Source organism: Dendrobates tinctorius, unplaced genomic scaffold, assembly GCF_039654945.1.
Source record: "Dendrobates tinctorius isolate UK_male_01 unplaced genomic scaffold, ASM3965494v1 ptg000081l, whole genome shotgun sequence".
Taxonomy (NCBI): domain Eukaryota; kingdom Metazoa; phylum Chordata; class Amphibia; order Anura; family Dendrobatidae; genus Dendrobates; species Dendrobates tinctorius.
In genome coordinates, this window is record NW_027361749.1 from 14,015,049 (window position 1) to 14,042,001 (window position 26,953).

Consider the following 26,953-nt stretch of genomic DNA (forward strand, 5'->3'; position numbering starts at 1 on the left):
GTTCCTTGGTCCTTAGGATTTCTTATATGATGTCCTCCTTCTTCACACACAACACCCTTTAGCATGTAAATCTGCTAGCTGTCAGACCTTATGTCTTACACTATTGAATGCTCGGCCCTACCTGGCTCACTACCAGGACGCTGTCTCCTGTATCCCCATGTAGCCCCTTCCATTCTGGTCTCGTCCCAACTATTAACTCCATCTATGCCCAACTAAATGCATGCAAATCACTAAACAGACACAATCACATGTAAAACTATGTAACGCGTTATATATTAACATCATATCTTCAAGGAAGGGGGAGGGTGTGGGCAGTCCCTCCACTTTCTAAAATAAGTTCAAATCCTTGTATTAAAGTATGAAAGCAAGAGTTCCTCTGGGACATGCTAATTTAAATGGCTAGAGCAAAGTCCATTTGTGGAAGTGCTGTTTAGAGCTGCCAGACTTCCATGCACAGCAGAGCTTAACTTTACAACTTTCCTCCAATGGGGCATTGCTGAACCAATACTTCCTCTTCAGTATAGTTCAGCATGCAAAATTCTGAAAAGGTATGGTCCCCAAAAAATAATGAAATAATGCAAAGTTATGTCACTTCCGGGGGCGTGGCTTATGTCTTCTCACAAGTTCTCCAATTAAAATGCGCACTGACCATGTGCTCGTCACCTTGCGTCAGAACCAGCTAGGGATTGCATTGCCATTGTGAAGTGAGAAGAACAGTGTTCAGTAGAGTTGAGCGACTTTGGTCGGATCGGGTTTCATGAAACAAAATTTGTTTCAGATGAAACTGGTCCGACTAGGGCAAAAAAAAGTCGGAGTTTCGTCCGAAACCCGACCCCAATGCAAGTCAATGGGAAATAAAAGTCGGCATTGAGCGGATGACATTCATGACAAAGTCGCTCAACTCTACCCCTCAGATTATGCCCCCATCTGCACAGCCTCTCATTTTTTCCACATTATGCACAGACCATCAGTTTGTTAACCACCATCTGCACAGTTAAACAGTTTATTCCCTCATCTGCACAGCCCCTCAGTTTATTTTCCTCCATCTGCACAGCCTGTCAGTTTATTCCCCCATCTGCACAGCCCGTCAGTTTATTTATCCCATCTGCACAGCCTGTCAGTTTATTCCCCCCATCTGGACAGCCCGTCAGTTTATTCCCTCATCTGCACAGCCCGTCAGTTTATTTCCCCATCTGCACAGCCTGTCAGTTTATTCCCCCCATCTGGAAAGCCCGTGAGTTTATTTCCCCATCTGCACAGCCCGTCAGTTTATTTCCCCATCTGCACAGCCTGTCAGTTTATTTCCCCATCTGCACAGCCTGTCAGTTTATTCCCCCATATGCACGGCCCCTCAGTTTATTTACCCAATCTGCACAGCCCCTCATTTTTTCCCCCCTCTTTTCCAATGCCCCTCAGCTTATTTTCCCCTCTGCACAGCACTTCGGTTTATTCCCCCTCTGCACAGCCCGTCAGTTTATTCCCTCATCTGCACAGCCCCTCAGTTTATTTTCCTCCATCTGCACAGCCCGTCAGTTTATTCCCCCATCTGCATAGCCCGTCAGTTTATTTACCCCATCTGCACAGCCCGTCAGTTTATTTACCCCATCTGCACAGCCCGTCAGTTTATTCCCTCATCTGCACAGCCCGTCAGTTTATTTCCCCATCTGCACAGCCTGTCAGTTTATTCCCCCATATGCACAGCCCCTCATTTTTCCCCCCCTCCTTTCCAATGTCCCTCAGCTTATTTCCCCCTCTGCACAGCACTTCGGTTTATTCCCCCTCTGCACAGCCCCTCAGTTTATTTTCCTCCATCTGCACAGCCTGTCAGTTTATTCCCCCATATGCACGGCCCCTCAGTTTATTTACCGAATCTGCACAGCCCCTCATTTTTTCCCCCCCTCCTTTCCAATGCCCCTAAGCTTATTTCCCCCTCTGCACAGCACTTCGGTTTATTCCCCCTCTGCACAGCCCGTCAGTTTATTCCCTCATCTGCACAGCCCCTCAGTTTATTTTCCTCCATCTGCACAGCCCGTCAGTTTATTCCCCCATCTGCATAGCCCGTCAGTTTATTTACCCCATCTGCACAGCCCGTCAGTTTATTTACCCCATCTGCACAGCCCGTCAGTTTATTTACCCCATCTGCACAGCCCGTCAGTTTATTCCCTCATCTGCACAGCCCGTCAGTTTATTTCCCCATCTGCACAGCCTGTCAGTTTATTCCCCCATATGCACAGCCCGTCAGTTTATTCCCTCATCTGCACAGCCTGTCAGTTTATTTCCCCATCTGCACAGCCTGTCAGTTTATTCCCCCATATGCACAGCCCCTCATTTTTCCCCCCCTCCTTTCCAATGTCCCTCAGCTTATTTCCCCCTCTGCACAGCACTTCGGTTTATTCCCCCTCTGCACAGCCCCTCAGTTTATTTTCCTCCATCTGCACAGCCCGTCAGTTTATTTCCCCCATCAGCACAGTCCTGCCACACATTTTTTTCTGAAAGAGGCCAGCGTCTTGCTGGAGATCCCGGCGGAGCAGGGGAGATTACAGCTCCTCTGCTCCTGTCCCGGGTGGCACACACAGCAATTGTATTAACATCTGAGAAACACAAATACAATTGAGTGTAGCGAGGGAGCGACAGCTGGGGCACAGGACAGAGAGAGGGGTGTCACCGCTTACCTCCGTGCCTGCGCGCCGGCTGTCAGGGTGCTGAATGTCTGCGGCCACAGGAACATTTTGAGCAACCACAGACATTCAGAATTTTTTTAAAGTGTGCTGTGCTCCCCTCAGGTAGGCAGAAAGTGATGCGCTAGTCAAATGCCTACCCCTATTCCCGGCCCTGGTAGAATGTTGATGACATACATTGCTAGCTACTCAATTTCTGTCCCTTACTATTTTTCTCATGAATACATTTCACTCCAGTTTTTCTGCTCTTTTTTTGTTTTACAGCTGCTGCTCTTCTGGTTAAAAATGGGAAACAAGGGATCATGATTCTCTTTGAACGTGGAAGTCATGAAAAGTTTGGATTTCCTGCACTGTTTATCGCTCTCATATTCTACTTTACTATTTCCTGCTGGACTGCTGGAACTGCTGCTTCAACTGGGCTTGTTGTACCCATGCTGTAAGCATATATATGATATTATTAACCTTTTAAAGTTGTATTTATCAGTGTTAGGCCGGGATCACACATGCAAGAAACTCGGACGAGTCTCGCATCTTAATACCCAGCACTCGGGAGCGGAGCGTTCAGCTACATGTATTTCTATGCAGCCGCACGCTCCGCTCCCGAGTGTCGGCGGCAGTGCCGGGTATTAAGATGCGAGACTCGTCTGAGTTTCTCTCATGTGTGATCTCGGCTTTAAAGGGAATCTGTCAACAGTTTTTTGCTTTGTAATCTGGGGGCTGAGACACAGATTTCAGTGATGTGTCAATTATTAAGCTGTGTGCTGTTGTTTCTATACAATGGGTGGTTTATCAGCAGGAGATTTTCACTGCCTGACAAGCTCCCTCATGCATCCTAGGATAACTAGACCCACACCACTGATTAGCAGCTTACTGTCAATAGACAATGTACTTAGAAAGCTGTGGTGTGGGTGGGGGTCACCTTTTGAGCTCTGCTACATTCTACATCTAATAGCTCTGATTGTGTCACAACTGCTGCTCCCAGTAAACTACAGTAAGTGATATATCGTTGGAATCAGGGTCTCTTTCCCTATATTATGCTGCTCTCAGATGCGGTAGCAAAAATCTGGTGACAGATTCCCTTTAATAACCGAGTAAACCAGTGATACACATAGGCAGCACATCTGAGTATTAAGTTATACTGAAAACGAACGTTGGCTGATCTTGTTGTACGTACGCTGTAAGCCTTCATATAATGTTATCTATGCTATTAACCTTTTAAATTTGCATTTGTTCGTGTTAATAACTATATGAAGCAGCGATAAACATATGCAGCACATCTGAGTATTAATTAGATTACTGAAATCAAAACACAAAGAAAATAAAACATTTGATATCTGTTGTTTACTGTAGCTAATTGCAAATTACAATATCTGATCTGTTTCAGCTTTGATAATTTTTAAACAAACTTCAGGCAATTTTCTGTTAAACGAAATGCTAAAACAACTAACTAAACAGCACATTAATATTTTTCATAACAAATGATTTGTAAACTGTACATCTCATTTATTTATGTAACTAATTAGTTACAGGCCCAGTGAAAAGCTGGCAATATTAAATGAGCATATTTTTCCATAAATATAAGTAAAAAATGTTGTAAGTATGTATGAGACCAATGAAAGCCATAGCAGTTTTGCAAGATGCAATAATGGGGACAGCACTGACCGGGGCAGTGTGAGAAAATGTCACACGCTGTAATGTAATATAGGCAAGGTGCTACAAAAATATATGTTTGGATATGTCATAAATGTGACCAGTGACATGACTGTTAAATAGAGTTCAGCGAATATGTTCGGAATCGGTCGCGAATCTGAATTTCCCATATTCTTGCCATATTTTTACCCTATTTGTGCCAAATCTATGTTGCTTGGTCGGTTCCGAACATATTCATTAATTTCTATTCCCATTGACTCCGATGACATTAGGCTGTGTTCGGCGAATATTGCAAAAACAATATTCGCCCCCGATTGTAATCGGAACCAAATTTTGAAAAATTCGCTTAACTCTACCTATGAGGACTCGGGAGCTAATGCTTATAGCGGGAGGATTCGGCTTTTGTTCTGTAGCTGTAATTCTTAGTTTATGAAAACTACAGAAGACTCACTTTCTCGTACGAGTGCTATTCTTGGTTTTCACAGATAGCACTCGTACCTATGATATTCTATGGGGCTGTGCACATGTCCACTTTTTTTCCATGGATCGATTAGTCCGCGGAACCAATCAGTGTAATGTCCGATTTTGATCCAAGTGCCAGACCAAAACCGGCAATGCAAGACTATGGGTCCATGAAAAAATGTAACCACATTCAGATAACACAGAGTGTTGTCCAAATTTCATGGTCTGAGAAAAACTGACGCCACTCTTATCAAATTCTGATCAAAGTCTGGTCAGAATAATTGGACCGTTTCTTTCGGATGCGGAGAAAACATTTGTGTGTGCCCCAAGAGTATATGCAAACGCAGAGAGACGTACAGAGATTTTCCTAGATAAAGTCGCTTTAGGAAAAAGTCAGTTGTCTATTTTCTGAAGTCGCTTCACTGACTGTTTTGTTGTGTTTTTTTGTGGCTGGTCCACCGCCAGCATCTTGTCTCTGTGCTTTGAACCATAAAAAGTAGGCAGCTTCCAAACAAAGCCATCTGAAGAATGAACATGTTACTTCTTTTAACCTCTTCACAGTTTGAGAACTCTGAAGTGATTAAAAGAAGTAACAAAAGACTGAACATGTGCACTGCAATGTCTTTTTACTTTGCTGTGCTATGTTTATATTTTGCTATAGTTTATCAGCACTTTTTCATGTGGCTTCTAGACAGTATCAGCCTGAAGAAGGTATTGTATCCACATTCCCTATGGGTATATACACATGTGTAGGGAAGGTGACCTGACGGACGGACTAGTCAGAGTGAAGAAGGAAAGGTTTGCACAGTGTAGGTAGGTGTCAGTTATTACAGTGGGGAAACAGCTAGGAAAGTGTAGTGGACGTGCAGTACCTTGGGTTGACCATTAGATGGCAGGGAGGAGTGTGAGCAAAGGACTTGACATCAGCTTAGGGCTTTAGAAACCGTTGGTCATGGGGGTGGGGTTACAGTGACAGGGGACCGGGAGAGCTAGAAATACTGAGGGAGGATTCCAGAAAGTTCCAGTCCCCAGGGGGAGCTCCAGTGACAGGAGGACTGCGACAGTCTGTGCGCTGTGAGGAGAATCCAAACCAGGGGGACTGAGGAGAGAGAACGTCAGGGGGGTGGTCCTGACAGGAAGAACCGCAGAAGAGACGAGGCACTGGGTGTGAGACACTGTATTTGACACGACGACTGATCAGTGGAAGCGCTGTTGGTTTACAGGCCTAAGGCGGCCACAGTGACAGACCTGTCAGGAGCGTCGACGAGTGAGTAGGGGACGGTGTGTGCATACACGCCCCCAGTGTAACGTACGGTGTGTGAGAAGCGGCCCTGGAAACGGAGGGCCGTGAGTTGAAGGAAGTACAGTGTGCTTTTGAGGCCGTCAGGCGGACGGCGAGCGTGAATAAACTTGGACCTGTTGCACCCAGAACCTGCCTCATCTTGTCTCTGTTACATCTCTGCGCCATATAAAGAGGGACCACCCCCCAGCCCGGCCCACCGACTCTACATTTGGCGTTGGCGGCAGGATCGCCGCCGCTACTACGCTATCTTCTGCGGCAGGCCTGCGTCTGAAGGACTAAGAAAAACTTGGGCTGCTCTACTTTGGATTATAAACACCTATGGACTACCAATTACTGACCTGTGGATTACAAATTGGGACGCTGTGGCGGATCTGCGTTGCTGCAGAGGATCCAAGGCAGCAGCTGATTCTGCACAAGATGGCGGCATTGCTACAACGCAGGGGAGAGGTCCGAGTGTTTGATGGACTGGGGCCCCCTCCAACGTACCCCCGTGGACAGCAGTATTTGCCCGGCCAACTCCCCACCCAGCAGGAGGAGTGGCACAGAAGAAAAACTTGGCTGCCGCTGTCTGACGCCATTCGAGTGCTGCCCAATGGACGGTATGAGACGCTGCGGGTGTCGGGGCATCGGCCGCCTAGAGTGGCAATGGCAGCGAGAGATGGAGCTGCACCAGAAGTCATCTTCAGAACCACGGGCAGGCAGCGGGATGCTGAGCCGGGGAGCGGAGCCTGAGCAGAGTCAGTGAGAACGGCCGCCACCAATACCAGCAGAGGACTTCTCAGCGGAGCCCCCGAGTCCAGAGGGAAGGCCCGTAGGACAGTGGAGCAAGGAACGGAGGCTGCGGGGGAAACTGCGTGATGATGGGACGGAGGCCGCAGCGTCGGGGAAGGTGAGAGTACCCCCAACCCTACCAGTGCCTCCGCAAGCGGCCCCCACCATTCTGCTGCAGCACGCGGACCCCTGCGCACCGGAAGGCCTAGTTACCACGGGCCCCGTGGTGTATGCGGAGCTGAGCGAGGCCCCCGCTCATGTCCCCGAACTACCCCGCCCGGAGTCACCAGTGCAGAGCTCACCCAAAGACGACGCTGCTGCGCTTACCCTGCTAATAGGAGCTGCATCGTTGAAATCGGCCGTTACTCCGGCTCCGTTGGAAGTAGTGGATGCGGCCTGTCCTGAGGCCGCGGTTATGCCGGTGCTGGAGTCGGCTGCGGCCGACTTGGCGGGCCCTGTGATTCCAGCCCCCGAGGACCCGGTTGTCCCCATTTGCCACCTGACCCCTGCGGTGGCTGGGCCGCAGAAATTATCGGCCGCTTCTGTCTCACGGTCTTTCTCAGCGGAGTCCCACCCACCGGACTCCAGGGCCCGTGCTGTACCCTCCGTGTGGGTAGCGGAGGTGATCAGGAAGAAGAAGGCCCGGGAGCAGGAAGTGTGGAACCTGCTCCACACTCAAGGAGAGGCCGGCATGGAAAAGAAGAGGACTTGAATGGACACCCTCAGTATCCCCGGGGGCTCCACGGCTGTGGGGTCCCTCACTACTAGCCACTGCGTAGTGAAGTAGACTGTTGAGAGTTTGGTGCACTGTAGTGCAGGTTCTGGAGAACAGTTCTAGTTTAAAAAAAAATGTTTTATGTGCTGAGTTTGTTTTTAGTATGTTCCTCTTACAGGATGTTATTTACTGATTTGAAACTTGACAGAACGGGGATACGGAGAAGTGGAGGAGTGTTCAGGTCCAGGGAAGGGGGGAGAAAGAAGACATGCAATGTTTTTTTGTTATATGTTGGTTTTAGAAGCAAAAGAAAATGAAAAAAAATATAAAATGGGTACTTGTGCTATTATAAAGTTGTTTAATGTATAAAATGCCAAAGTAAAATGCAACACGTCTGGGTAAGGGAAGGTCTGCGGGACCAAAGGAAAGTGTGAGATCCGGTAGGGATCTAAGAGTTGAGGAGGTCTGGGAGACCGGGACGCCGACCATGACATGTTATTGAAAGAAAGGAAAATGAGTTGGAAGACGTGAGAGAGACAGCCGTCCTAGGTCAGGTCCCCAACACCACGGACACCCCTGAAGGAGGAAGGTGGGCGTTGGTAATGATCTGGAAGGTAAGAGACCTCGATCATGGCGTACAGAATAGTGGAAGGTGACAGTAGGGGAGAGTAGGGGAAGGTACACGCCATAGAGAGAATATGGGTGTACCTAGCCCAATTTGAAAGATGTTGTCATGTGGCGTGCGCGCTGGTGAGTAGCAGTATGCTGCTCAGAGCATAGTGCTCCCAGTATGGTTCGGCCCCCGCAGATAGTGGGTTTGGCTCAACAGCTGGCCCGACAACAGAATGTAGGTGTAGCTTCAGAATGACGAAGGCAGGGATGACGATTGTCGAGGACGACAATGGACAAAGGAAGGGGGAGTGTAGGGAAGGTGACCGGACGGACGGACTAGTCAGAGTGAAGAAGGAAAGGTTTGCACAGTGTAGGTAGGTGTCAGTTATTACAGTGGGGAAACAGCTAGGAAAGTGTAGTGGACGTGCAGTACCTTGGGTTGACCATTAGATGGCAGGGAGGAGTGTGAGCAAAGGACTTGACATCAGCTTAGGGCTTTAGAAACCGTTGGTCATGGGGGTGGGGTTACAGTGACAGGGGATCGGGAGAGCTATAAATACTGAGGGAGGGTTCCAGAAAGTTCCAGTCCCCAGGGGGAGCTCCAGTGACAGGAGGACTGCGACAGTCTGTGCGCTGTGAGGAGAATCCAAACCAGGGGGACTGAGGAGAGAGAACGCCAGGGGGGTGGTCCTGACAGGAAGAACCGCAGAAGAGACGAGGCACTGGGTGTGAGACACTGTATTTGACACGACGACTGATCAGTGGAAGCGCTGTTGGTTTACGGGCCTAAGGCGGCCACAGTGACGGACCTGTCAGGAGCGTCGACGAGTGAGTAAGGGACGGTGTGTGCATACACGCCCCCAGTGTAACGTACAGTGTGTGAGAAGCGGCCCTGGAAACGGAGGGCCGTGAGTTGAAGGAAGTACAGTGTGCTTTTGAGGCCGTCAGGCGGACAGCGAGCGTGAATAAACTTGGACCTGTTGCACCCAGAACCTGCCTCATCTTGTCTCTGTTACATCTCTGCGCAGCATAAAGAGGGACCACCCCCCCAGCCCGGCCCACCGACTCTACACATGCTCTATGGGTATATGCACAGAACATCTTTTAAACTTGGGTGAATCAGCCAAGTTCTGAAGCTGAATCCATGTCAGAAAACGCTAGCATTTTTTCTGTTTTCAAAACACTTCAAAAGATGCCACGTGTCTTCCATCTCTCTTTTTGTGCTCCCAATAGACTTCCTTATTTAGCTTGTGATGTCTCACAATCAATAAAATGTCTAGGTCACTTCTATTCACTGCTTTGCTTCTTTTCCACCTAAAGTGGAAAGATGATCGAAGACTGAATGTAGTTTTGACCTAGAAATGCATATATTCAATTTTGATGCATTTTTGGGTGTTTTTTGGGGGGCAGGCTTCAGAGCAGACCCACCAGAAAAAAAAACATTGTGTGCACGTACCCCAAGTGATACAGCACTAGAAACAAGATCTGCTGCTCTCAGATTGGGCAGTGTAAACTTAATGACATATTCACTTTGTGATATTTTATTATTTTATGTAGGTAAATAAAGTCTATGAGTGAAAATTACCTGAAAAGCTTTTACTATAATTAAAGTATCCTTCGAGATTTAGGAATGAAATAGTTAGAAACACAGTTGCCAACCTTATTTTTGTTTTTTTTCTAGATAGCTTCTCAAAAAAATATCATAGACAGACAATTTTTTATATGGACATATTAGAGAGACATAATAAATCATTTAGATTTTAAATGATGCATATCTATATCCTAGACATCCATACACTCTTTGACTCTATTCTACTGTGAGCAGGTTGCTGGATGCAGTGACGGACAGGAGGCAGAGCAAAGGTTATCCAGTTTTATAACAGGGGAATACTCCACACAGGGAGGTAAAGGGTTAAACAGTGGATTAAACAGTATAAATGGCAAAGGATATGATGAGGTGAAGAACAACGGTTCAGATAATGGCAGTTCGGTTGTACACTTATCGTGTCTGAAGTCTCTCCAACTGTAGATGCTCCTTGGAAGTAAGTAGCACAGACAACAGCTGGCGCGGTGCTTGTCCAAGAGGGTCCTGGTGATGACGGTGATCTGTCTTCTGGCGGCAGTGCTCGGTCTCCAGTATCTTCCACTGGACCCCTAGTCCATATACTGATGTGGCCAGAGGAGCATGGGCCATGGCACTGTCTGAGCCCGATGTGGCCCCTGCATGACTATCCTCACAGTCTCTGTCAGCGGAGGTGGTGCTTGGGTGCGGATCTACACTGTATGGATGCTCTTGGACCGGAGTGCCCACTGGTCCCTGCTGCAGCCTCTGACAAGGGTACGGGCCACAGTCCTGTATGAGCCCAACGTGGCTCGGCAAATATTTACTGGCAAAGTCAGGGTGCAAGTGTCTGTCCTGTCCTCGGTCACTCTTATGGGGCACGTGTGCTGTACTCACGGACACGGAACATTCGGCACCTTTCTCTTTCTCTCCGGCACACTGCACATCTCTCTGTAGTCACCGGGCACACACTGCTCGTTTCTCTCCCTCTCTGGTCCCCGCTGTTGGTGGCAGGAGATGGCGGACACTGGTCTGCACGCAGCTGGTGCTCCCAGGACAGAGCACTCCTCTGCCTGGCTGCTGCTGCTGGACACACGGCTTCCCTCAGTGCAGCGTTCCCTCTGCAGATGGCGGGGGGCCCTGTCAGTGCGGCCTGTCGTGACGCTGGTGCTCTGTGTAGGGAGGGGAATTAGAGAGCGCCGCTCACCTGACTGCACGCTGTCCTCTGTTTGCACCAAACTGCTCTGCTGTGCGCGCTTTCTGCTTTTATTTCCCTGCCCCCTCTGTCAGCAGGAAGGTCCACCTCGCTAGAGCTTCCCCAAGTCAACAGGGGAAGGTCCGCCTCATTAAAGCTTCCCCCAGGGAACAGGGGATGCAGCCTTATCAGTTCCGGAACCTGACACGCAGGTACCCACGGTCTGGTCGTCCCCCTTACACTACCACTTTCCTCCATATTATCACTCCATGACACAGACAGCTCCATCGTTTCTTACAACTCCACACTTGCATCAGCTATTGACTCGGTCGCCCCTCTCATATATGGCAGTGTGAGAAATCATTAGACAACCCTGGCATAACAACCTAAAAAAAAAAAACTTTAGCAAGTATCCAGGGCTGCGGAGTGGCGCTGGAAGAAAATGCACTCACAGGAAGACTTCACTGCATTCACACAAGCAACTTTCACATTCAAGTCCACCCTCACCTCTGCTAATCAAGACTACTTTACCACTCTTATATCTTCTTTATCCCACAACCCCAAACAGCTATTCAACACCTTTAACTCCCTTCTCTGCCCTCCACTGCCCCGTCTCATCCCCTTTAACTCTGCAGAAGACTTTGCCACACCTTTAAAAAATATGGTTGACCAAACTTGGCAAATTTTTACTGCCCATCCATCATGACCCTTATGTATAGCAGGCTAATGCCCCTCCCCATAACCTTCCTCCCCACCATTACTGAAGGATAGTTTATACTTCTCCTCTTAAAAGTGCACCTCACCACTTCTGCACTCGACCTTATCCCACCTGCACACCAACCTCACCACCACGCTTATCCCGGTTCTAAACCACATCTTCAACCTATCACTAACTTCTCATAGCTTCCGTTCTGCTTTCAAACATGCCATGGTCACACCTATCCTGAAGAAACCATCCCTTGACCCAACTTCTGTGTCCAGCTATCACTCCATATTACTGCTCCCGTTCTCTTAACACCTCGAACAGCATGTCCATGCTCAACTTTCATCCCATCTGTCATCTAACTCACTCTTTGCAACTTACAATCCAGCTTCAATCTACACCAGGGCTGGGCACACTGCGGCCCGCGGGCCACATCCGGCCCTGTGCCTGTCCAGCCCGCAGACAGGCTAGAAGGAATGCTCCAGCAGTGACAGCTCTCCGTAGTGTGCGGAGCAGGCCAGGTAGCAAATCACCATGTATTGAGGATTCTGAGGAGGGCAGAGAGGAGGTGGAGAGGCCAACGTAAAGAATGCATAAGGTTTAAGAGGGGGTGGAGAGGAGGCAGAGCGGCCATGGTGCTGCCAGAATGAGAACATCAGAGAGGGCGAAGAGAAGGCAGAGCGGAGGGCGGTGCTGACACTGACATGTGGTGCGTCTTTCAGGATCGCAGTACATCAATTTGCCTTGCGGAGATGCGAGCCTCCATAACAGAAATTACATCAATAAAATGTATTGGATGCTGTGAATCCACATGGTTCAGTGATCATATGCGGATTTACCTGCGTTCAATAGACGGCAGCGCTTTGGATGCAGCATCCAAAGTGCTACAACGTCCAGATCGTGGGCACATAGCCTACAGCTATTTACCACTACCACTTACCTGCAGGTAAATAGCATTATCCGTCATGACAGCAGCCTTCATGTGACAATGTCATGGGTACACGGGGCTCATAGTGGAAGAATGGTGCCAGTGAAGGAAGTATACTAGTGTACGTTATTATTTAATGATATTTTCCAGTTATAAGTTTTTGGCCTCTAATAGCCAGTAGTAGGTTACAATAATAAAATAGGATGTTATGCACCCTCCCCGATTCCATGGCTTCCTTTCTGCCTCTACTATGATCTCTGGTTACTGAGTGCAGCAGACATCACCTCCACAGGTAATGAGCTCAGCGACTCCGCTCCATGTAGACAGCTTGTTGAGCTCTTTGATTGGCAGCAGCAGTGATGTGAGCTGTAGATGGATTGTCACTACTGCAGCCAGTAAATAGAGAAAATTTGGGGTGTGTAACATCATATTTTATTATTTTAATCCAGCGCTGGAGGTTAAATGCTAGAAACTTATAAGTGGAAAACATCATAAAAGGAGTTGTCTGGCCTTCTGGTTAGAAGTAGTGATGAGCGAGTATACTCGTTGCTCGGGTGGTCTCCAAGTATATGGAAGAAGAGTTGAGCGACTTTGGTCGGATCGGGTTTCATGAAACAAAATTTGTTTCAGATGAAACTGGTCCGACTAGGGCAAAAAAAAACGGAGTTTCGTCCGAAACCCGACCTCAATGCAAGTCAATGGGAAATAAAAGTCGGCATTGAGCGGCAATCATCCCTTTCACACTTACAAACTGTGTAGGCAATTCTTTTTTATTTTTTCTTACAGTTCCGACATATGAAAGCTTCTGCATTTTCAGATAATCAATCAGATCAAAATTTGAAATACAATTGTCAGCAGTTATTTTGCGACCCGATCCAAATAAGGGCTCATCCATTCTTTTTACATCACTGGGTTTGTTGCTGACACAGTAAGGACCTTCTGGTTGTTTTCCTGCATAAATGTCAAGGTTGTATGTGTAGGTCTTACTGGCATCAACAAGGGCATACATTTTTATTCCATATTTGCTAGGCTTTGATGGAATGTATTGACGAAATGCAATAGCTTTTCTTATAGTTTTCCACAAATTTTTGGAATAAATCGCGAATTGGAGCAAGCTGGTCATATGTTTTACGTTCGGTTCTGGTAGTTCTGTCGTCAAACCGAAGGCAACAAATTAGAACCTTGAATCTTTATAGAGACATAACAAGGCCAAATTTTTCAATTCGATCACCATCTTTACTCCAAAGTTCCTCCAAACTTTGTCGATTTGCCCTATAAGCTCCTGCAAGGTATAACAATCCAAAAAAAGCACACAGTTCTATTTCATCTGTGGCCTTGATGATTCTGTTGCAAATGAACTTGTCCTTTATAATGTCTATTGAGAAAAAAAAAAAAATCGAACTATAGTCAGCTCACCCTCCTGTGAAGTCTTCATTAGGCAACTGGCACTCAGCACGGTTCCATGGAGCAAACGTACTTGGGAAGAAAAAAACAAAAAACAGAGAGTAGATCGCAGACTAAAATATAACCTTTAATCCATTAGGTTAAAACATGAATGGCACAGGATTGCCGGGCATGTAGAAAAACACTTCAGAAACAGATAACGCGTTTCGACATAACAGTCTTCATCAAGATTTGTGTTCTGGTTACAAAGCATGTGAACATATACCAAGAAGTCAGACATGATTGGTCAGACAATTAACATCATTTGAATAATGAATAATGAGTGTACCATGGTAATTAAAACCAAAGGGAAAAAAAAACCCAGAAAAACATTTTTTTTAAAAACCACTTAAGGAAAACAGTATATATACATGGAAAAATTATCAGGCAATTTTAATCAATTGTAACATTTTATCAAATCCTGTCTATAATTCAAACCCGACGGTGTCCTGGTGTTCAGTGTGAAAATCCAAAAGGATTCTCTATTAAACAGCTTGCGTTTGTGATTGCCTCCTCTCAAAGGTCTGTGAACTTTTTCTATAGCATTAAATCTAGAAGAATCAACAGAACCTTTATGGTGTTTTAAAAAATGCTTTGAAGCTGCAGATGGAGCGATAGCATTCGGATTAACCGCATCATTTAATTGTCTCCTGATACGAACTTTGAGAGGGCATATGGTGAACCTATACAGTATATTGTAGCTTGCAAGTAATGCACTCTATTTGGTAAATGACAAATGAGGTGTTACAATTAACATAATCTTTTATATAAAAAACTGAGGAATCCTGAGCTAAAAATTTTTTTTTAGTTTTTCGTGCATATTTGCATGCTTTGCATATGTTCGCACCACATTTGTAAAAACCCTTCAGGTTCAACCAATTATGTTGGGAGGAGGATTTGTCAGGATCCATGAAAACACTAGGAGATAGTAGTGAACCTAATGTAGGAGCTTTTTTTTGGAACAAACCGCTCAGGATTTTTTAAAATTTCTCTTAATTTTTTATCCTGATTCAAAAGAGGTAAATATTTTTTGACGAGAGAGACTATACTTTTATATTGAGAACTATATTTTATTGTAAAAGTAACACCAGAAAAACCTGCCGCATTAGTTGGTTTTAAATTTTTATTTTTTAAAAGACTTTCTCTGTTCATATTGGTAACTCTGTTTTTGGCCTGGATTAAGTCCTTTTCTGGATATCCTCTTTTGATTAATTTATTGCAAGTTTTATTAACTTCCTCTAAAAAGGTAGAGAGATTGCTACAGTTACGTCTTAGTCTTATTAATTCCCCATAAGGCTAGTTTCACACTAGCGTAATTTCCATGCAGCGCACGGTGCCGCTAAGCCCCGCCCCCTGCCGGCTCCCTGCCCACCCCATCCGGTCATCGCCGCCTACTATCGCACACGGCCGCATGCGATCTGCGCACGCTATCTTTAGCATAGGGTTCGCAGACCGTGCGCTGGCCGTGCGCTAGTAGGATTTTAGCATGTGCTGCGCACTTTTGAAGGTGCGCCGAGCGTGCCAAAATGCAAATGCAACATGGTGCGTTTGGCGCACACGGGCGCACCTTCAAAAGTGCGCAGCGCACGCTAAAATCCTACTAGCGCACGGCCAGCGCACCCTATGCTAAAGATAGGGTGTGCAGATCGCATACGGCCATGTGTGATAGTATGTGGCGATGACCAGATGGGGCGGGCAGGGAGCCGGCAGGGGGCGGGGCTTAGTGGTGCCATGCGCTGCATGGAAAATACGCTAGTGTGAAACTAGCCTAAGGGATGGTTTTTACAACATGCTTAGGATGGCAAGAACTTGCCATGAGAGTAGAATTACTTGCTGTGGGTATGTAGAAAGGGGAGATATTTACCAGATGTTTATCAGTATCTGCAGACAAAGTTAAATACAAAAAATTAATGAAAAAATGTGAATTTTAGATTAAACCCATTGTTGTTAATATAATTGACAAACTCCTTTGCTTCCTCCTGTGTACCCCCCACACCAGCAACAGGTCATCTATATAACGACCATACCATACAATTTTATTACTATAAGGATTATCATTATTATGTAGAAATAATTTTTCCCAATGCGCCATAACGATATTTACCAGTGACGGTGAAAATTTGGCCCCCATGCTTACTCCACTCTTCTGTAAAAAAAAAACAGTCATCAAATCTAAAATAATTATGTGATAACAAAAATTTGACTGCTAGTAAGATAAATTCAGAGGTAGCAGTATCGTAGAGACGATATTTATCCAAATAGAAAGGCAAGCTCTGGATAACAATGCTGTGAAGAATAGATGGGTAAAGCCCCACAACATCACAAGAAAGCCATGAAAAACCATTATTCCAGGTGAATTTATTGAAAATAGTAGTAATAAATTTAGAATCTCTGATGTATCCTGGAAGAGCCAGTACAAGTGGCTGTAAATGAAAATCTACCCAAGATCCTAGTTGTTCTCCCAGGGACCCAATGCCTGCCACAATTGGCCTTAAAGGAGGTGGAAACACCTGCTTATGGACTTTAGGGAGCGCATGGTAAATCGGAACAATAGGGTGATCATTAAACATAAAGTCAGAAATTTTTTTATCAATGGCCTTCGTGTGCAAACCTTCTTGTATTAATTTATAGAGAACCAAATTATACTGGTCTGTAGGGTCACTAGATATTTTTTCATACAGATCTGTATTATTTAAATCGCTAGATATCAACTTTTGTACAGACTAGCATCCATTAATACTATTGAGCCACCCTTGCCGGATTCTTTTATGATAAGATTCTTGTTTTGTTTAAGATCTAATAAAGTCTTTTTTTCAACTGAGTGAAGACAAATTATTATTACATTTTCTAGAATTACTGTTATTGGCTTTAGTTTTTAATTCCTGTTATTCTTTCTCAATCATATCCTGGAATCCATCAAGTACATTAGGTCTAGAATTTAATGGATAGAACAATGGATGACTTGTAGAAAAATTATCACTAATTGTAATCCTATCATCACATGATTCTTTTTGTAACGCACTCAGATGAAGTAGCGTTTTTTGTTCCTCCAAAGTTCTAAATGTGTCCATAGAAAATTCACTATCTGAAGACTCGTATGGCATTACAATGTCCTCTGACGAAAAGTGACATTTGATAGTTAAATTACGAGCTAGATTGTTAGCGTCTAGTATAGTAGAAAAAACATCGAAATCCTTTGATGGTGAGAAACCAAGTCCTTTGCTCAAAAGAGACATTTGATCACTAGAAATAATGTAGCTTGACAAATTGATTATTGGCGTTTCTGATAACGCCGATTCTGAAAGCGTGTTGTATATCTCCTTTTTCCTGTGTTTGCGCCCCGCGCATCTTCTCCGTTTTTTGGAGTAGATTTGTTGTCCAAATTTTTGTTATTAGACTGGGGAGCAGAACTGCTGGTAGAAGCACAAGAAGAGTCCGAATAATCATCCGACGTTAAAAATGTTGAAACATCTGAAGAGTCATTCAGGTCGCTAAAATTAACCCTTCCCATGTAATGTCTGCTCTTCTGGAACCTATTTTTGAGAATAGACTGTGGTTTAGAGTGCCAATTATAAACCTTGCCCATGGTGTAATCCTGGGTGTCTCTAGTAAACTTCTTTTTTACCTCCATGATATGATTTTCCAGTTTGGACATGCTTTCCTTTAAACGATCATTTACATTTTTTAAATCCTTTGAAGTGTTATATTCCTCCACCGAATTTTGTAATGCTTTAATCTCTTTATTCAATAAGGTCAATTCTGAATCCTCATATTTGATAATCAAAGCAATTAGTTTCAGTGAACATTGACTGAGAATAGAGTTCCATTCAGATTGGAATGCGTCATTATAGACTGTGGTGGCGATTTTTTTTCAAACGGAGACATCTAGGAATTATTTCCTTGGATTCGTATGTCTTCAACGTAGTTAAATCCCACCAGGTGGGCAGCTCTCTGGCCAACTTATCCTCCAGTTCTGTCATGAGTTCTTTTAATTTGTCAGTCTTTTTACTACTAGCTGGAGATTTATGATTGAACACAGTGCCTGCTTTATTCAGTCGTAATGTGTAATCATCAATTTCACTGAAATTTTTAGCTGTTGCATCCATGAGGAAAGGTGAGAGGAAAAAGCCACAGCAACCCAAATAAATGTGCCTTGTATATAATTAAGAAGTATCACAATAGAGGTGTCACCTTACAATGGAATGGTGACATTAACCCTTTGTTAGATTAACCCACTCGCCACCAATATAGGGCAAAGGGAAGCCCACGCATTTTTTAACAACGAATTAACCCCTTAAAATAACAACTACAACTCCCAAATTTTGCACACAAACCAGCATCTAATTATTAGTCAAGGACATATAAAAAAACATGAAATGAAATGGTTTACTGAATGTAAACCATGTGTCATTTCATGTCGGGTTGGGGAAGGATTTGATAGAAGCCGGCAATTTAATTAGCGGCTATTCTGCTATGAAGAACTCTGTGAAATATAAATATATATATGTATGTTTGTCACAATGACATGTATGTGTGTGTATATATATATATATATATGTATTCTATGTGTCTATATCTATTCTTTCTTTCTTTATTAAACCTGTCAGTGTGAGTTTACTGTATAGCGCACTGAATTGCCGGCTTTTCTAAAAGACACCGGGTGCGTATTTCTCGCAAGTCACATGTGTGGTCTGTGTGTAATCCGTATTTTTTGCGCACCCATAGACTTGCATTGGCATATTACGGGCGTAGTACGCTGACAATCTCAGCATGCTGCGATTGGCACGGACAGTAGAATACGCCCGAGAAATATACGGCTGTTGGGAGCAAACCCATAGAGAATAATTTGTCCGTGTGTAATGCGTGCTTTTAGCGCCTCTCACTCGTTCATATTCCTCGCTAGTGTGACCCCGGCCTAAGATGGCCAGAGAGCTGCACACCTGGTGGGATTTAACTACGTTGAAGACATAGGAATCCAAGGAAATGATTCCTAGAGGTCTCCGTTTGAAAAAAATCGCCACCACCGTCTATAATGACGCATTCCAATCAGAATGGAACTCTATTCTCAGTCAATGTTCACTGAAACTAATTGCTTTGATTATCAAATATGAGGATTCAGAATTGACCATATTGAATAAAGAGATTAAAGCATTACAAAATTCGGTTGAGGAATATAACACTGCAAAGGATTTTAAAAATTTAAATGATCGTTTAAAGGAAAACATGTCCAAACTGGAAAATCATATCATGGAGGTAAAAAAGAAGAAGTTTACTAGAGACTCCCAGGATTACACCATGGGCAAGGTTTATAATTGGCACTCTAAACCACAGTCTATTCTCAAAAATAGGTTCCAGAAGCGCAGCCGTTACATGGGAAGGGTTAATTTTAGTGACCTGAATGACTCTTCAGATGTTTCTACATTTTTAACGTCGGATGATCACTCGGACTCCTCTTGTGCTTCTACCAGCAGTTCTGCTCCCCAGTCTAATAACAAAAATTTGGACAATAAATCTACTCCAAAAAACGGAGAAGACGCGCGGGGCGCAAACACAGGAAAAAGCAGATATACAACACGCTTTCAGAATCGGCGTTATAAGAAAACGCCACTGGCAAACATCGTTATGGCGCATTGGGAAGAATTATTTCTATATAATGATGATAATCCTTACTTAATAAAATTGTATGGTATGGTCGTTATATAGATGACCTGTTGCTGGTGTGGGGGGTACACAGGAGGAAGCAAAGGAGTTTGTCAATTATATTAACAACAATGGGTTTAATCTAAAATTCACATTTTTTCATGATTTTTTTTCCATTAATTTTTTGGATTTAACTTTGTCTGCAAATACTGATAAACATCTGGTAAATATCTCCCTTTCTACAAACCCACAGCAAGTAATTCTACTCTCATGGCAAGTTCTTGCCATCCTAAGCATGTTGTAAAAAACATCCCTTATGGGGAATTAATAACACTAAGACGTAACTGTAACAATCTCTCTACCTTTTTAGAGGAAGCTAATAAAACTTGCAATAAATTAATCAAAAGAGGATATCCAGAAAAGGACTTAATCCAGGCCAAAAACAGAGTTACCAATATGAACAGAGAAAGTCTTTTAAAAAATACAAAAATTAAAACCAACTAATGCGGCAGGTTTTTCTGGTGTTACTTTTACAACAAATTATAGTTCTCAATATAAAAGTATAGTCTCTCTTGTCAAAAAATACTTATCTCTTTTGAATCAGGATAAAAAATTAAGAGAAATTTTAAAAAATCCTGAGCGGTTTGTTCCAAAAAAAGCTCCTACATTAGGTTCACTACTATCTCCTAGTGTTTTCATGGATCCTGACAAATCCTCCTCCCAACATAATTGGTTGAACCTGAAGGGTTTTTACAAATGTGGTGCGAACATATGCAAAGCATGCAAGTACGCACGAAAAACTAAAAAATTTTTTTCAGCTCAGAATTCCTCAGTTTTTTATATAAAAGATTATGCTAATTGTAACACCTCATTTGTCTTTTACCAAATAGAGTGCATTACTTGCAAACTACAATATATAGGTTGCACCACATGCCCTCTCAAAGTTCGTATCAGGAGACATTTAAATGATGCGGTTAATCCGAATGCTATCGCTCCATCTGCAGCTTCAAAGCATTTTATAACCCCTTCACTACCAAGGGTGGTAAGCACGTTAACTCCTGGGCCAATTTTTACAATTCTGACCACTGTCCTTTTATGAGGCCATAACGCTGGAACGCTTCCATGGATCCCGGTGGTTCTGACATTGTTTTCTCGTGACATATTGTACTTCATGTTAGTGGTAAAATTTCATTCATATAACTTGCGTTTATTTGTGAAAAAAATGGAAATTTGGCGAAAATTTAGCAATTTTCCAACTTTGAATTTTTATGCCCTTAAATCACAGAGATATGGCACACAAAAAACTTAAGTAACATTTCCCACATGTTTACTTTACATCAGCACAATTTTGGAACCAAAAGCTTTTTTGTTAGGAAGTTATAATGGTTAAAATTTGACCAGCGATTTCTCATTTTTGCAACACCATTTTATTTTTACGGACCACATCACATTTGAAGTCACTTTGAAGGATCTATATGATAGAAAATACCCAAAAGTGACACCATTCTAAAAACCGCAGCCCTTAAGGTGCTCAAAACCACATTCAAGGAGTTTATTAACCCTTCAGGTGCTTCACAGGAATTTTTTGAATATTTAAAAAAAAAATGAACATTTAACTTTTTTCACACAAAAAATACTTCAGGTTCAATTTTTTTATTTTACCAAGGGTAACAGGAGAAATTGGACTGCAAAAATTATTGTGCAATTTGTTCTGAGTACGCTGATACCTGATATGTGGGGAGGAACTACTGTTTCGGCGCATGGCAGAGCTCAGAAGGGAAGAAGCGCCGTTTGACTTTTACAATGCAAAATTGGCTGGAATTCAGATCGGACGCCATGTCACGTTTGGAGAGCCCCTGATGTACCTAAACAGTGGGAACAGCCCACAAGTGACCCCATTTTGGAAACTAGACCCCCCAAGGAACTTATCTAGATATGTGGTGAGAACTTTGAACCCACAAGGGCTTCACAGAAGTTTATAACGTACAGCGGTACAATTAAAAAATCATATTTTTTCCACGAAATGATCTTTTCACCCCCAATTTTTATTTTCTCAAGGGTAACAAGACCCTAAAAGTTATTGTGCAATTTATCCTGAGTATGCTGATACCCCATGTGTGGGTGTAAACAACTATTTGGGTGCATGGCAGAGCTCGGAAGGGAAGCAGCACCATTTGACTTTTTTGGCTGGAATTGAGATCGGACACCATGTCACGATTGGAAAACCCCTGATGTACCAAAACAGTGGAAACCCCCCACAAATGACTCCATTTTGGAAACTAGACCCCCCAAGGAACTTATCTAGATGTGTGGTGAGAACTTTGAACCCCCAAGTGCTTCACAGAAGTTTATAACGCCCAGGTGTGAAAATAAAAAAATCATATTTTTTTTTCCACAAAAATGATATTTTTGCCCCCAATTTTTTATTTTCCTAAGGGCAACAGGAGAAATAGGACCCCAAAAGTTGTTTTGCAAATTGTCCTGAGTAGGCTGATACCCCATATGAGGGAGTAAAACACTGTTTGGGTGCATGGCAGAGCTTGGAACGGAAGGAGCACCATTTGACTTTTTCAACGCAGAATTGGCTGGAATTGAGATCAGACGCCATGTTGCATTTGGAGAGCACCTGATGTGCGCAAATAGTGGAAACCCCCAATTCTAACTCCAACCCTAACCCCAACACACCCCTAACCCTAGCCCTAACCCTAATGGGAAAATGGAAATAAATACATTTTTTTAATTTTATTATTTTTCCCTAACTAAGGGGGTGATAACAGGGGGTTTGATTTACTATTTATGGCGTTTTTTATATTTGGCAGTTGTCACACGCTAAAAGACGCTTTTTATTGTAAATATAGTTTTTGCATCACCACATATTGAGAGCTATAATTTTTCCATATTTTGACTCACCGAGTCATGTGAGGTCTTATTTTTTGTGGGACGAGTTGCCGTTTTTATTGGTACCATGTTCGGGCATGTGACATTTTTTGACCGCTTTTTATTTAGTTTTTTGGGACGCAGAATTTACAAAAACCAGCGTTTCATGAATTTCTTTTGGGTGGTGCGTTTACGCCGTTCCACGTGCGATAAAATTGATAAAGCAGTTTTCTTCCTCGGGTCAGTACGGTTACAGCGATAGCTCATTTATGTCGTTTTTTTATGTTTTGGCGCTTTTATGCAATGAAAACAATTTTATATAAAAAATAATTATTTTTGCAGCACTTTATTCTGCGAGTTATAACTTTTTTAATTTTTCGCTGATGATGCTGTATGATGGCTCGTTTTTTGCGGGACAAGATGACGTTTTCAGTGGTATCATGAATATTTATATGCGTCTTTTTGATCGCGCGTTATTGCACTTTTTGTTCGGCGGTATGATTATAAATTATTATTTTTTGCTTCGTTTTTTATTTTTATTTTTTAAGGGGTTCGCTTAAGGGGTTAACTAATGGGACAGTTTTATAGGGCGGGTCGTTACGGATGCGGCAATACCAAATATGTGTACTTTAATTGTTTTTTTTTTTATTTCCAAAAAATGAATTTATTGGAGAATATTTTTTTTAAAATTTATTTAGCGATTTTTTTAAAATTATTTTTACACTTTTTTGTTATTTTTTACTTTATTACAATGTCCCAGGGGGGACATAACTGTCATGTGACAGATCGCTGATCTGTCACATCACAGATCACTATGACAGTTCAGCGATCTGTCACAGGCACTGCTGCAGGCTTCCTCATGCCTGCGCTCTGCGGGCAGTGAGGAAGCCAGCTTCCTGCAGGCCCCCGGAGGTCCCCGCCACCATATTGGATCCGGGGACCTGCAGGAAAGGAGCCCTCCGCAGCAGCGCTGCACATTGCGCTGCTGTGGGGGGCTCAGGGAAGCACGGAGGGAGCCCCCTCCCTGCCGATGCTTCCCTTTAACCCCTAGTACACCGCGATCGTGTTTGATCGCGGTGTACAAGGGGTTAACGTGTCGGGGGCGGTCCGTGACCACCCCTGACACATTGTGCCGGGAGTCAGCTATGATAATTAGCTGACACCCGGCCGCGATAAGCGGCGCTCACCACGTGGGCGCCGCTTATCGCTATGACGTAATATTCCGTCCATGGTAATTAGGGCCCAGGGCACATGGACGGAATATTACGTCCAATGAAGGAAAGGGGTTAAAACACCATAAAGGTTGTGTTGATTCTTTTAGATTTAATGCTATAGAAAAAGTTCACAGACCTTTGAGAGGAGGCAATCACAAACGCAAGCTGTTTAATAGAGAATCCTTTTGGATTTTCACACTAACACCAGGACACCGTCGGGTTTGAATTATAGACAGGATTTGATAAAATGTTACAATTGATTAAAATTGCCTGATAATTTTTCCATGTATATATACTGTTTTCCTTAAGTGGTTTTTAAGAAAAATGTTTTTCTGTTTTTTTTTTCTTTGGTTTTGATTACCATGGTACACTCATTATTCATTATTCAAATTATGTTAATTGTCTGACCAATCATGTCTGACTTCTTGGTATATGTTCACATGCTTTGTAACCAGAACACAAATCTTGATGAAGACTGTTATGTGGAAACGCGTCATCTGTTTCTGAAGTGTTTTTCTACATGCCCGGCAATCTTGTGCCATTCTTGTTTTAACCTTATGGATTAAAGGTTATATTTTAGTCTGCGATCTACTTGCTGTTTTTTTTTTTTTTTATAATGACTATATATTGGATTGTGTATATGACAATAGAGTCCAGAATGTCATCTGTGAAAACACTATTCCAGCATCCAGCTGCAGTTTTTGCATTACTTGCTGTTCCTATAAATGCAGGAAGGTGAGTGATAATGTTTTGAGGTTCTCTACGTTTTTTCATGGGTGGCTTCATGTTCCATTTGTTTTTTTTTAATCTTTTCCCATATAATATGATTCTACATCTTCTTCATCCTCATCACTGTCACCATCTTGCTCTGCTTCAGAATCAATTTCACATACTTCCACCTCATCATGAGAATCAATCTCACTTTCTTCTCCTAAATCCTCATTCAGTGTGGGATCTGCATCATCATCATCTAACAGCATGTTTCTCACTTCCTCAACATGAAGGGGTTCTGATAAATTATACATTTTCCTCTCCATTTCAGCAGATAATCTGAAGCAAGAGAAAGAATATGTGTTAGGGAACAATGTGCCTGAGAAGCACACTTTCATTTGTAATCTGCCTTATTTCTATGAAATATCCACACACTTTGCACTATCTATTCATAAAACAAGCTAAATAAACAATTGTGATGACTAAAAACATAAAATATCAACCTTATAAACTGTGACGTGTTCGGGAACAATGAGCCTGAGAAGCCTGCACAGTTATATCTGCCCTCCTGAAGCTCTGCAATCCAACTGTGGTATCAGATTTCACACAGCAGCTAGAGCCAGGAAGCTACCTGGAGAGGGAGGGGATTTCATAACAATCTGGTGAGGAGGGAGAAATGAAAGTAAAAGAGAAGTGCCTGTCAGGCACATTAGTCCTGTCCGAGGCTTCTAATTCGCCAACATATCCAGTTCAAACTACTAACATTGACCTACAAAGCCATCCATAACCTGTCTCCTCCGTATATCTCTGAACTAATCTCCCGATATCTTCCAACACCTAACCTCCAATCCTCTAAAGACTTCCATCTCTCCACCACACTTATATGCTCCTCACCCAATCATCTCCAAGGCTTCTCCCGTGTTTCCCCATCATCTGGAATTCTGTGCCCCAAGATGTCCGATTATTCGCCACGTTTGTAACTATCACACGTAACTTGAAAACCAATCTCTTCAAGAAAGCTTATAGCTTGCCACCTCACCACCACTGCAACTGCTGCAACCCCCCAAACTTACTGTTGTCAGGAACACAGCACTGCACTTGCTCACCGAGCCAGTGCGCATGCCCTGAGTACAAACCTGTGCCCAAAGTTACCTGTGGAGCGGGGCAGCAGTGGTGACGATGCGTGCTCCAGGCTCACAGGACCTGTGTCACTGAAGGTAGAAAGCAGAAGCAGTGAAGGACCTACGATCATGTGACTGCAGGGGGTGGGGCTTAGCATCCTGCTGCTGGAGATAAGTGCAGGATTCTACTACAGGGATCCTCAAATCAGACAAACGGGGTTCATACACAGAGAGGGCAGTGCGGTACCAGAGGGGCAAGCAGAGAGTAGTCAGAACGTAAGCAATGAGTCATACACGGAGATAGCAGCACAGTACAAGAGGGGCAATCAGAGACTAGTCAGGACATAGGCAATGAGTCAGAAACCAGAGAAGCAGATAAACAGCACAGAATGAAGAGACAAACTCACAACAGGGGACAGAACCGGGTCAGAACCATATAAGCAAGCTAGAAGACAATCAGAAGGCACAGGCACACAGGGGTCACCACACTTGGCCGAAGGCAAAAATATAACTGACAGGGATTGGAGTCTCCCAGGGCTATAAGAAGCTCTCCTTGAGCCAAAGAGAGGCTACAATAATTAACCCCCGGCATGCAGGTCAAGCCTGCACTGAGCTCAAGACATTAACCCCTGACGTGCAGGTCAAAGCCTGCACTGGGATCATGACAACTGTCTCCTCCATTATCCTGTAGAATGTAAGTCCGGAAGGGCAGGGCTCTCTCCTTTCTGTACCAGTCTGTCATTATGTAGGAGAGTAGGTCCAGGAAAGAGGACCAACCATGTTTCTGGGCCAGAACTAAGGGGGCTGTCACCCATGTTCCCGGGGGGGTATGATTACAGGCCAGGACTGACCTTTAACCAGGCAAACGGGCGGGGCCACTGAAAAAACGAGTGGTGCAGGGAAACAAAGGAGACTGGGGAGAGAGAGAGACGAGACTTAAGTGGGAGGAGCCTGGGGGACATCCTCCATCTGGAGTGAGTCAGCACTTCAGAGCGAGAGGAGACAGGACCAGACCAGACCAAGCAGAGGGCCCTGACTGCGTGCATGGTGCAGAAGTCTCTCCCAGAGCCGCTACAGAACTCAGGCCTCAGCGCCCCCTCAGGCTCAGTATACTCTGTGCATTAGGCGGACCTCCTCCATGGGCGGTCCGCCCGCTGACTGTGGCTTACTCTCCAGGACCCGTCGCCGCCTCTACTCCACCACAGTACACAACCAGAGGCAAAGAAGACATACACAAACAGCAGGGATCACCATGAAAACAATCACAAATTTATTTCTTAGAACACACAAAGCACAAAAAGATACTAAAAACATTTAAAATATACAGTGGTTAATAACCATAAGCTGTATATATGGGAGCGAACACAAG

The 26,953-nt window shown here is 43.9% G+C and overlaps 1 protein-coding gene across 4 annotated transcripts in view; it reads left to right on the top strand.

Annotated features, from left to right (window-relative positions):
* LOC141096891 (chloride channel protein D-like) overlaps window positions 1-26,953 on the top strand; it is a 346,533-nt gene that overhangs the window by 135,407 nt on the left and 184,173 nt on the right. For all 4 annotated transcript variants that reach the window (XM_073583783.1, XM_073583784.1, XM_073583781.1 and 1 more), the window contains exon 12: window positions 2,943-3,114. In XM_073583783.1, the coding sequence (XP_073439884.1) occupies window positions 2,943-3,114 (172 nt within the window). The remainder of the gene's footprint in view (window positions 1-2,942; window positions 3,115-26,953) is intronic.